Source organism: Pollachius pollachius (genome assembly GCF_949987615.1).
Source record: "Pollachius pollachius genome assembly, chromosome: 15".
Taxonomy (NCBI): domain Eukaryota; kingdom Metazoa; phylum Chordata; class Actinopteri; order Gadiformes; family Gadidae; genus Pollachius; species Pollachius pollachius.
Genome location: NC_136948.1, coordinates 16,088,922 through 16,100,647, shown reverse-complemented (window position 1 = coordinate 16,100,647; position 11,726 = coordinate 16,088,922). Strand labels below are relative to the sequence as shown.

Sequence of the window (11,726 nt, the reverse complement as noted above, 5' to 3'; positions counted from 1 at the left end):
GTAAAGGGCGGGTTGGGAGCGGTGATTGGGAAATCGTTGGAGAGTTGAGGCAACTTTCATATTCACTTCATCTGGGTTGTTTTCATCTCTGTGTTTTGCTTTTTAAATACGCCGCTTACATTGGGTTACCATAGGATGTCTGGTGGTAATGGTGGTTATCAATTTTCCCTGTGATGTCAGCTGGAACCGAGCCCATCAGAGGCACATTGTTTTCCTGTCCATTCTCCTTCCAGACTGATTGGTTAAGCATGGCCAACAACACCGGACCCCACTCTCACTGCAACAGCACGATAGCCACTGCTTGTAGACCCACAGCCCTCCACATCATGTGGACATCAACCGGGACCCCCAGATGACCAGAGAGAAGGAATTTCTATTACTGGTGATAAAGACGATTTTTAGCGTGCGTGTTCTTTTATGCTTCAGATAACTTTCAGATATGCACGCAGTAACATTGATATTAGTCCAAGATGGAGATAAAGCAGTATTCGGACCTCAAGAATCTGAGCCTAATGCATCCCACATGCAATCGGATTCCCTCCGTTCTTTGACATGTGAAAGTAATCTGTACTAGGGTTTATATGTTTAATACATATTCACTCTGTATTTGGTACTAATGAGTGCAAACTTTTTAAGTCTACAGGGTCCTGTAGGGGTGATTGATCAGCTGTTGGCCACCTAAACATACACAGGCTACTGTGTTGTAGCCTGTTCCATTGAAGCTTAAAATCGCTAAAGATGGTTAAAACATAATATTGTAACCGTTTATTTATGTCCTCAACTCCAACTGTTATATGTGCAGGGGAAGTAAACTATGAAATAGGATAACAATAAATAATAATAAATATCTGGCTAGGATTTTCACTGTTTATTCCCGCCTGTCAATTCAGTTTGAACAGGAAACCTAAGGTAATAAACAATAAATAATTTCTATTTTCACTCAAGGGTTAGCCAATTCTCTCAGGCAACGTTTCATTTGACTTTTATTGCGACACGTTAACCCTGTTAAGCACAAAGGGGTTGCTCTTTCTGATTGGTTGAAATAGCATTTGAGACCACAAAGCCCTATTAATGAAATGCAAATCGAATTGTAAGTGTTAGCAGTAAAGTCCTATCGTCTTCTGTTTGACCCGAACCCCTGCCACCAGAGTCACTGCCAGAGGTCCTGAGGGCTTTGGTCCACAGCAGTGTGTCTACCCTTAACACAAGACCGTTTGGCTGTGCACCCCACGTCTGCGTCTCCATGCCGACTGACTCGTAGAAGGCCTGCTGCTGCAGCACTGAAATGATTAAATATCCACACGGCTTCATGGGGCTCCTCTCAAGAGCCCCTATTTTATACAAGCCCTCTTTTACTCAAAAAAAGCAACAATGTCACGGCCTATAGGCTCCATAAACGCCATGAGCTTTGAGATGACAGGCTTCTGAATAAACTGCTACAACAGAGGATGCACACTTTTTTACATGCAATGTATGTGTGTGTGCGCGTGCGTGCGTGCGTGCGTGTGTGTGTGTGCGCGCGCGTGCGTGCGTGTGTGTGTATGGGGAGGGGGAGGGAAATACATTATTACTTCTACTACAACATGGATGTTCCTTGGGATTCTAAGATCCTATCTGTCTATGTCTCGCCCTCACTTACACACATGCACACGCACACAAACACACATGCACACTCACATGCATGCACACACATGCACACTAACGCAGCATCATTAGGCATTGCCGAACCATGACATCACCGGTGGGTAGACGTTTGCTTGGGGGTCTACCAACAGTAAGTGGGCTCGCATTTAGCGTCTGGCCACAACCTCTCTCTGGGTGCACTGAAATGAGGTGCAGAAAATATTGCATTCGATATGTAAAGAGCCACCTTTCCCCTTATTCATATACAATTGTAATGAGAAGACATGGTAGCTCCCAAAGCACATTTTGTGTTTCCCTTCTCAGTATTGCCGGACCGAAACATAGCTGATCTATGTTTGGTGAGCCTTTTATCACTTAATCTCGGATGTGAAAACAGCCTTTAAATATTTCCTGATGTGTCTTTGTGATTCTATCATTGCTTCCCATTTGAGCTGGGATTAGGGTTCAACCCCGAAGCTTCCAGGGAAAAGGTAGACAAGTCCACCATCTAGTGTCTTAAAGTTGCACTGTAGCGCCTTGGCTCGTCTTGCCTTGTCCACTGGGCTGATCAAAGCTCTGCATCTCTGCATGACCAAATTGACACTTCAACTGGATTAACAGTTAGGTTGTTGCTGTCAAGTGGGAAAAGAAAAAACACATACTTTAGTGTCCAACTACATGTTGTCACTTGGCTCGATACATTCAAATATATTTTGATGTTAATTGCACAAACTGAGCATTGGCGTACATAGATTAAGTGTCCGAAAAGGGTGGGGGTTATCCAAACCATTTCTTTAACAGAATTTATCCATGCCCTTGTTTTTTCTTCCTTGTTGGTTAATTAACTGTGTGTTGTTTTTTAATCAAAGGAGAGGAGGTACCTTCCACTAAACATTAACAGAGTAGAAACATTACTTTCTAATCATAGCATTCTTGAGCTGGGTGTGTGTGTGTGTGTGTGTGTGTGTGTGTGTGTGTGTGTGTGTGTGTGTGTGTGTGTGTGTGTGTGTGTGTGTGTGTGTGTGTGTGTGTGTGTGTTGACGTAAAAGTGATCAGCTGGATGGCTTACAGAAACCAGGTGACTTCTCGTTTGACACAGCTGGCTAAAAGCGGTGAAGCTAGCGTTCATATGTCGGGACACATCGAGGGTGTCAAGCTTGATTAGCATTTATTAATTACATGCAGATTTTTTCATTGTAATGTTTTTTGGTTTTGTTTCCATGGTGCACCTTTGAGGAAACCATTTTGTTTAGAGAGCTCTGACTGTACAAATGTAATGGTTTTCCATTCACATCACACACACAGACAAAAACACACACACACTTAGACACGTGCATACAGAAATACACCAAGAACACACACACACACACACACACACACACACACACACACACACTTGCATACACAAATACACCAAGAACACACACACACACAACATCATAATGTAGCTTTGTAATTGGTTTTGGCAGATGAGAGGGTGAGCATGTTCCGCCAGACCAGCCAGTGTTAGACAGCTGGAGTCGAGGGACAACGTCTCACCACTGCCATGCGTACTACAGGTCACCATCACAGGTTTTCCTCAAGACATGAGTACGATACCTCATGAGACGCTCAGTTTTGGGGACACAGATGAATAAGGATGAGGCAAAGAGGAAGCTTCCGAACTAAGGATAAATTATTAGACGTTATGTTCAATAAATCAGTCCTTTATTATGTACATAGTAAGCGTGAATACAAAATCACACTTACCCTTACCCATCATACCATTTCACACTATGCTCAACAAGGAATAATCAACGATGGAAATATGTCCAGAGACCTTGCTTAGGTTGAAACACTCTCAGAAAGTTGAATTGTTCTGCCAAGGTATTTGGCAACATGGTATATTGTTTATTTCCTGTGTATCTTATGAAGCAGCAGTTGATTTGTTACTATGCTGAAAACAGTTCTTCTGTTAATGTTCACAAAACATTCTCAACCAATCAGAAAACCCCATAGAAGGACTAGGATGGATAGTTGCCCGTAAATCACACACTTACATATTTTCTAGCAAAGAATTTGGTGTCAGTTTTACATATTGCACCAGTGCAAATACATAGATTTACAATAATCCCATACAAGTCAAGAGTAGTCAAGTCTAGACAAATATCAAGGTTATGAGAGCAAATAAACAGCCCAGGCTACAGGAGGCGCTGCGGACAGAATGCAACGAGATGGTGGAGGAAACGAGGGAGATCCCAGGCCGACAACGACCGCAGTCCCTACCGCAGAAGCTGCAGGAGTCCATGTCCTTCATGCGCTCAGAGTTATACGTCCTCATGGCTCCTCGCCCTGTGGGCCAGAACACAATAATATGCATGTACATGTATTGGAACAATACACAAATGTATACCAAGAACATAAGCAGCATATAGATCACTGTGGAGGTGGTGGTCGTTTATAAGACAGCTGGTAGGTGCTAGGTGTTGGATGGATCAAGGAGACTTGGAGGAAGGCCTCGGACATTGGGGATCGAACACAACACCTTTCAACCACCACTAATATACATTTGTCATGGTTTGTCAGATTCTAGGTGACAAACTTGAAAAACGGCTTTCCCAGAACTAAACCATACCGCTTTATATAAGTATGCTTCTCTGCTATGAATGTGACGCTAGTGAATACTTTGGTAAAAGTTACCCTGACTGAAATTAAATTGTCTCATTGCGGTTATAATTATTCATAATTATAGTAAATATGTAAACGATAAATGGTTTGAAATAAAGTGGTTGTTCACTTACTGGGCTCATAGTAGTCGTACACGCGCACCATGGCGTCCTGCACGCGGGCAACCATCCATCGGCTTGCGAGCGTCACATTGATGCACACCTCATCTAAGGTGAGCTGCACGGATCACACATGCATCCTGCATTACTCTGGTACATTGAACGAGGTAGATACAAATACTGTCCTTTTATTATTTATTTATTCGGTTCACTTTATTTCGACTTTATTTCGACTTTATAGAATACCGTCCTTAGCTGTCGAGCTAACCGTGTTCTCGATAAATCTTGCTGAAACAATACGAGACAGAGTTTACGAACACTATTATGAATATCGCAGAGCTGTTTATAGAATTCACCATGGAACTCACAAGGTGACGTTCAGGAATACTTTTGGGCTGAAAAGCTGCTTACCGAGTCAAGGTAGAGGACCGCCCTGCCGGGGGGGGTCTCCACCTTCCTGATGGGGTCAACAGCAGCCAAACCGAGTGGGAGGAAGCCGCTGAGGAGACCCACGTCTACCAGGACCATGCCCGTCTGGGTTATCCCATCCGTCCCGAGGACACTGAACAGACGATGATTGAATTGAAAAACTAATCCCGTTATTAAACCATTTGATGTCTTTAGAATCAACATACTTAGATGCTGGAGAATGAAGACAAAATGAAACCAAAGGCTATGGGTGGATTAAAACATGTACCTACCACCTGGGATTAATGAGGTATAATGTTATTTTATCTTAAAGATCCCATGGCATGAAAATGTCACTTTCTGAGGTTTTCTAACATTAATATGAGTTCCCCTAGCCTACCTATGCTCCCCCAGTAGCTAGACATTTCGTTGGGTGTAAAACGAGCACTAGGTATTCTGCTCCGCCTTTGAAAAAACGAAGCTCAGACGCGCTGTTCTGGAATTTTCCCTTATGTCATCATAAGGGGTGATGCCACCTCCCCTTTCTCTGCCTTGCCAGCCCAGAGAATTTGGCCCGCCAATGAGACACGACTGTGCAAGCGCCACATGTGTGTGTGTGTGTGTGTGTGTGATTACACACACTGTAACGCAAGTGTTGTACACTTCTTTATTTGGATAACCGTTCTGCTGTTGGTGTTATGGCGCATAACACGTCGGTTCTTTGACGTCCCTGGTATTCCCACAACGAGACTGTATCTCGGCCATCGTTGAGCCCCGCTGCCCGCCCCCCGCTGAAGCGAGGCACCACCACCGCGAAGCGCCACGGCCCAGCCGGCAGCGGGCAGACGACGCAGTCCTTTGTGATTCATAATATCGTTTGGAGGCGCACACAGCTTAAGGCCTTGATAATATGTATTATATGATATGTATTATATGATATTATTTAGATATAGAGCTCCAGGACTGTAACGCAAGTGTTGAACACTTCTTTGTTATTTGGATAACCGTTCTGCTGCTGGTGTTATGCCGCATAACACGTCGGTTCTTTGACGTTTCTGGTATTTCCACAACGAGACTGTAGTTGGATAATCGTTCTGCTGTTTGTGTTATGCCGCAAAACACGTCGGACTCTCGTCTCTGGTATTTCCACAACAAGACTCGTAGTGGGGGTTATCTCAGCCACGGTTGAGAAGGAATTGGGGGAAAGGAATTTTGGCTTTGACTCCCTGAAGTACATGAACCGCGACATGGAGGAGAAAGGGATTGTTGCCCACGAATGTCTCCCGCTTGAGCCCAGCTGCCCGCTGCCCCCTGCCGAGGCGGTTGTCCCTCGGCAGCGAAGCTCCGGCGGGAGACAATTGCGGTCAACAATCGCGGGTAGCAATCCCGTTCTCCTCCGTGTCGTGGTTCAGTCTACTTCAGATTGATGTGGACGTGGAAGAACCAGAGACGTCGGAGAACCCGAAGCATTCATAATATCTTCTGGAGGCGCACACAGCTTTTGGCCGTGATAATATATATTATATGATATAGGTATCTAGGTATAATAAGATATTATTTAGATTTATACCACGGTCTGGGGGAATACTCGATTCTGAATGGCTGAAGGCTGTGCATTAACTCCTGATATACGGACACCTGCTAAGTAGTTCCAGTCAAATTGTCTGTTCAGCCTTCAAAACGAGAGCTAGTTAATTGTGAAAAATGCATTGAACTGTAATCAGAAAACGCGGTTATATGCTATAGACCCTATAGTATCAGGCTGGGACGAATTTCAAATTATAAATATGTACAATGCATAACGTTAGCTCTCTGGCGCATAGCTGAGTGGACTAGAATACCTCCCGTTGCCAAGTCGTAGCTAAAGTCCGTCCTAATTACGGGAGTAGTGAACAACGATCCGTTGCATAAGAACCTTATGGGAGGGTAATGGTTGTTCCAGGAATTAGTCAAACCCTCAGGCGTTACCAGGGAAACAAAGTTATGGCTTGTGAAGAACTTCATATTTGGATTGTAAAACGCATGAAAATATAAATAAAAGGTCTTTATTTTCTTTGGCAAGTGACCGCGGTATAAGCAGGATAATGCCCTTCGATGTGTCCATTTTCAGGAATTAATAGACTTCGCAGAGGCAAACCGTCCTCCGCTTCGCGTCGGTCGGTCATTATCCCTTACATAGAGCTCCAGGACTCCCACCGGAGCACCCGGAGTGTTCTAGAATATTTACAGAACACGGCTGTGTGCGCCTCACCATTGCGATACATCCACTGTAAACAGAGCGCATGGTACCGTGGCTGTAAGCTGCTCAGGGCCACACCCCCACCCTCCTCCTTGATCCGCCTCTCTCCTCCTCATTTGCATTAAAGCTACAGACACCGAAACGGCGCGTTTGGGGAAAGCTCAATGTGCGACTGGTTCGTAGTGGCTGTAATTCTGCACCACGGCTGAATTTCGGGAACATCTTCAAATACTGTGTTAGGGGCCCACTGATATCTATATTAAAGCATCCATAAAGTAGCATGCCATGGGACCTTTAAAAACTCTTTGTGTAAAAGTGTTTGCTCAAACAGCCGGTCTTTCAAGCCTTGGCATGGCCAAGGACACTAACCGAGTGCATATGGACACCACCAAGGTATGGTGTCGGTCTCCCAGGTCGTCCAGCGCTTCCAGCACCTCCACGTCCAGGGAGAAGGCCTCCGTCCAAGCCTGGAGCTTCTCCGTGGGATCCCTTGCACTCTCAACGTTGTAGAAGACGTTCATCTGGAGGGCGTTCACAAAGTGAGAAGACAGGAGGAACATGGGGCACACGCAAAGCCACTTAATAAATCTAGTCTTGTGCCGGTCTTCTGTTTGACCTGAATGAGTCCACCTGCCTTTACTTTAATAAACACACACACATAAAAAAGGCACTGCATCATATTTAAAATCACAATCAAGTCAGGCTGAAGGCCCGTAATGCTTCAAGTCCACAATGGAGGAGAAGGTCAACGATACGATCTAGACACACTAAATGCAAACAGGCCCAAACGGAACAGCAATTCCAGAGGCTAATGGCAGAATGAATCTTTTCCGTGCGCCCTCAGTATTGATGACTTATTTTGCCTTGGCATTCACAATACAGCCCATTGTGCTTGGCAAGAACCGCCATGTGCAGCTGCAGAGACCAATGTGCAATTTCAGCAGAGTCCAAACCACCCTTTAAGATGTGGTAGGAGACTGGATGCATGGGAAACTAAACAGCTCTGGAGTTTAGAGGGGTGCTGTTTAGAGTTTTGAATCTCCAACATCAGGTTTTTTTAGGTATTTATTTATTTGATTTATTTATGCAGCACTGCTCAATAAACCAGCTGGCAGATAAGGGAATACCTGAAAGTGGGCAAATCCTCTGCCTTCCAGGAATAGATCTATGGATACATCCTGGTCGACATGGATCTGAAAAGGAGAAAAACGATAGTTGACTCGTGCAAACAAAAGCAACATATTCCAAAGCATACACAAGCAAGATAACACCTCCATGAAATTCTATAAATTTGAGATTTCTAAGTTGACGTTACATCATCATTGATCATTGACACAGCACATGGATCACAGGTGCCATTTTAAGTTTCAAACACTCACAAGGAAATTAAATGGAATTGAATTAAAAGAAGGAACATTAAGTAACATTCATTCGATTTTATAACAATCATTTCATGAAATTAAAAGTTGAATGACCGGATCGACATTTTTTCCCCGGTGCCTTAGATGAATAAAAATACATAAACACAAGAGGGGAAGACAACCCAATTCACCACTACAGACAGGACATGACAAAAGACTAAGAGGTAAACTTCCCCGGTGTCGGAGTGCAGTCACTACCTCCTTGCTGTGGTACAGCTGGTAGTTGGTGGAGGTGATTCTGAAGAGGGACATGCCCCTCATGGTCGAGGAGGACACCTGGACGGTCAGGTTGATGGCATCAGCCTTGACAATGACGGCGAAGGCCGCCAGCGCCTGTATGGCCACCACCGTGTCCTGATGTTTAGAGGAACGCAACAATTCAATCACATTCTATTTGATTTGCGCAGCTTAGCTCAGGAGGTAGAGCTGGCGAGTTGTTACGGGAGGTTGCTAGTCCGAATCCGAGTTTCAAGGAGTCAGCCAGCTCATCGGCCATCCTAAATGCTGCCGAAGAGCTGGCTATATATGTATACACATACATACATACATATATTTATTCAATTCATACAATTAGCCTTTGTTGTTGCCACCTAGTTCGTTAGAATGTTAGAAAGCATATTATAACTAAACCACTGTAAATTAAGCAAATACAAATGTTTTTGTCTTTGCACTACTTTTGTGTATATTTAAGTCTCTGGTGACTTTTCTTGTGTTTCTCTTATAAAAAAAATAATGTTTTATATTATTGCCCGACTGAAGGGAGCCTGAGACTTGCTGTTGCTCTAATTGTTGTGAATATGACACATAAACCATCTTGAAAAAAAGCCACATCCTTTGTTTAAAAATGATGCATCTTAAAATGATGCATTCAAAATGACTACCGGCCCTCCCCATCTCTTTACGAATGTGCCGGCCCTTGGAACAAAAAAGGTTGGGAACCCCTTCTCTAAACAAACAGCCAGCGCCTGCATATGCGCCGGGGCCCAACATGAGTACGGCCCCCACCTGAGTGCTCCCGTAGCCCCCCAGGGGGTTCCTCTGCTGGCTCAGCCACCTCATCAGAGGGAAGCCTTCCAGTATCCTGCCGCTGCGGGAGAGGGCCAGCAGCACGTAGGAGACCATCTCTACCTCTGCAGTGCGGGCCCCCCATCCCCCCTCCGCCGGCGGAGCCTCAGACGAACTCCACCGGTTGCCGTCTGCAATGATTAAATGGAGAAAAGGAAGGGGTAACACCTTATATGTGATATGTTCAGTCCTCTGTAAGCTCTTAGTTAATGAGGAGCCGATCATCGACAAAACATGAATATACATCGGAAGATGAGTGCTTAACCTACCAAACTATTAATCTCTAGTGGGCTGTACCAACTGGCAGGCTGCTCTGTCCTTGAGACCTCTGCGTGGACCCTCCCACTTCAGGCTAATCAGCATCACACATGGTGGTCAAGTAGGGTCCCTTTATTAATCATTCATCTTATTAATCATCTACAAATACTGTATCGATAAATGTTTCGTTAAGGACAAGTTGATCTTGAAGTAAGGTTTATTGCAAGAGCGACACACAGACAGACAGAAAGGTAGACAGACAGACAGACAGTGTGTGTGTGTTTCTCTCCGAGATCGACCTCTTATCTTGGTTTTAATCCCAATTCAAGAACACTCCACTGCTCTCAGCAAGAACATCTACATCACAGGTCTCACGAATGAATCCAGAGAAACCACGCCATGATGAAGCACTATGCACGAGGCTGACCTAAATGAGCACATTCATGGGTTGGTCCTGACAACGAAGGAATGGAGGAGGATGTCAAAAGGACGATAGCTTTTAGCCAAGGACAACAGAACATAACTGGTACCTGGGTAGTTGGCACGCTGCCTCAGCTCAGCCAGCACACGGCTAGCTGCAGGCCGGTCATCCAGGGCCAGGGCGTACGCCATCATACACAGGGTGTAGTTTCCGGTCGTGGTCAGCACTACTCTCTCCAGGTAATCTAGGGCCCGGGTTACATTGGGTTCATACATGCGCTACAGAGGAGGAGGGGGAGAGAGGGAAAGAGATATAAATTCAAAAGTAAAAAAGAAAAGTGTCTGTGAATCCCAAAGAGATTCACAGACCACCCCCCCCCCCCCCCCCCCCCCCCCCCCCCCCACCCCAGCCCGTCCTCGACAACTGACCGTGTACTCCGGGACCTCCAACAGTGCCATGACCACGAAGGCAGTGAGTGTAGCGGGGCAGTCGCCCTGGCAACGCCTCATCTCCGTGTGGATGACTTGTCCGGCCTCCGCAAAGGGCCCCCCGGGCCCCTGGTTGGTGAGCAGCCAGCTGGCGGCCCCCCTCACCACGCTCCGCAGCACCACGCCCTGCTCCGCCGACACGTAGGGCTGAGCCCGGAGGAAGGTCCGCAGCACGAAGGCTGTCAGCCTTATAGGGGGGCAGGAAGGGAGCGCACGGAGGGATTCACTGTATCTAACTACAGTGTGTACATCATACATGAACCAGAATACAGGGTAGCTGTCAGAAAAAACGATTGATTCAAATAAACAAAAATACCTAAAAAGACATCGACAATAAAATACAAATCTAGATAAGCATCGTTTTTTTTGTGTTTTTTTTTTGAGGGCCTGTTGATTTAGGTCTGGGATTTTATCATGGTCTGCTTCGTGTAAAAAGCTCTCAGCAGGTATGCATAAATATATCTAGTGGGGGGGGGGAACTACCATGTGCTGCCAGATGGGTCTCTGATCCCGAAGGCACTGAAGGAGCCATCGCCTCGCTGGTAGGACAGTTCGTTCCGGAAACCTTGTCATGGACAACATTTGAATCATATATAATACATACAACATGCGTCTACATCGACCTGCCTTCCCCTTAATGCCCCCCCACCAACCTTGCACTCATAGAAAGAGGAGTAGGGAGGTCAGATCAATGCTCTAATATACAAAGTATTCAGAAAATAGTGTGTGCGTGCGTGTACGCCTAGTGTACCTTCTTCCAGGACAGCCAGCGCCCTAGCTTTGATGGGGCCGTTCTCCAGGACTTCCAGGTACTCGAGGACGGAGACACTGGATGCGAAGGACACCAAATTCTGCTCCCCACATCCCTGGGGCAGGCTTACCAGGGACTCCAGACCCCCCATTGACAGGCCCAGAAGGTCACCTGCAATGGGGAGGAGAGTGGAGAGGAGGAGAGTGGTCCAATGGTTGTGTATGAAGAGACAGTAGAAGCCATACAAGTCAAAATAATACTACTAATAATAATAATAATAATAATCA

At 45.6% G+C, this 11,726-nt stretch overlaps 1 protein-coding gene across 1 annotated transcript in view; it reads right to left on the bottom strand.

Annotated features, from left to right (window-relative positions):
- LOC307086941 (CD109 antigen-like) overlaps positions 1-11,726 on the bottom strand; it is a gene marked incomplete at both ends in the record, with an annotated part of 49,491 nt that overhangs the window by 26,859 nt on the left and 10,906 nt on the right. Inside the window, 10 exons of the mRNA XM_079752288.1 lie at positions 3,889-3,954; positions 4,404-4,506; positions 4,800-4,950; positions 7,405-7,556; positions 8,655-8,810; positions 9,462-9,652; positions 10,310-10,478; positions 10,629-10,875; positions 11,172-11,253; positions 11,440-11,610. Of these exons, the coding sequence (XP_079608414.1) occupies positions 3,889-3,954; positions 4,404-4,506; positions 4,800-4,950; positions 7,405-7,556; positions 8,655-8,810; positions 9,462-9,652; positions 10,310-10,478; positions 10,629-10,875; positions 11,172-11,253; positions 11,440-11,610 (1,488 nt within the window). The remainder of the gene's footprint in view (positions 1-3,888; positions 3,955-4,403; positions 4,507-4,799; positions 4,951-7,404; positions 7,557-8,654; positions 8,811-9,461; positions 9,653-10,309; positions 10,479-10,628; positions 10,876-11,171; positions 11,254-11,439; positions 11,611-11,726) is intronic.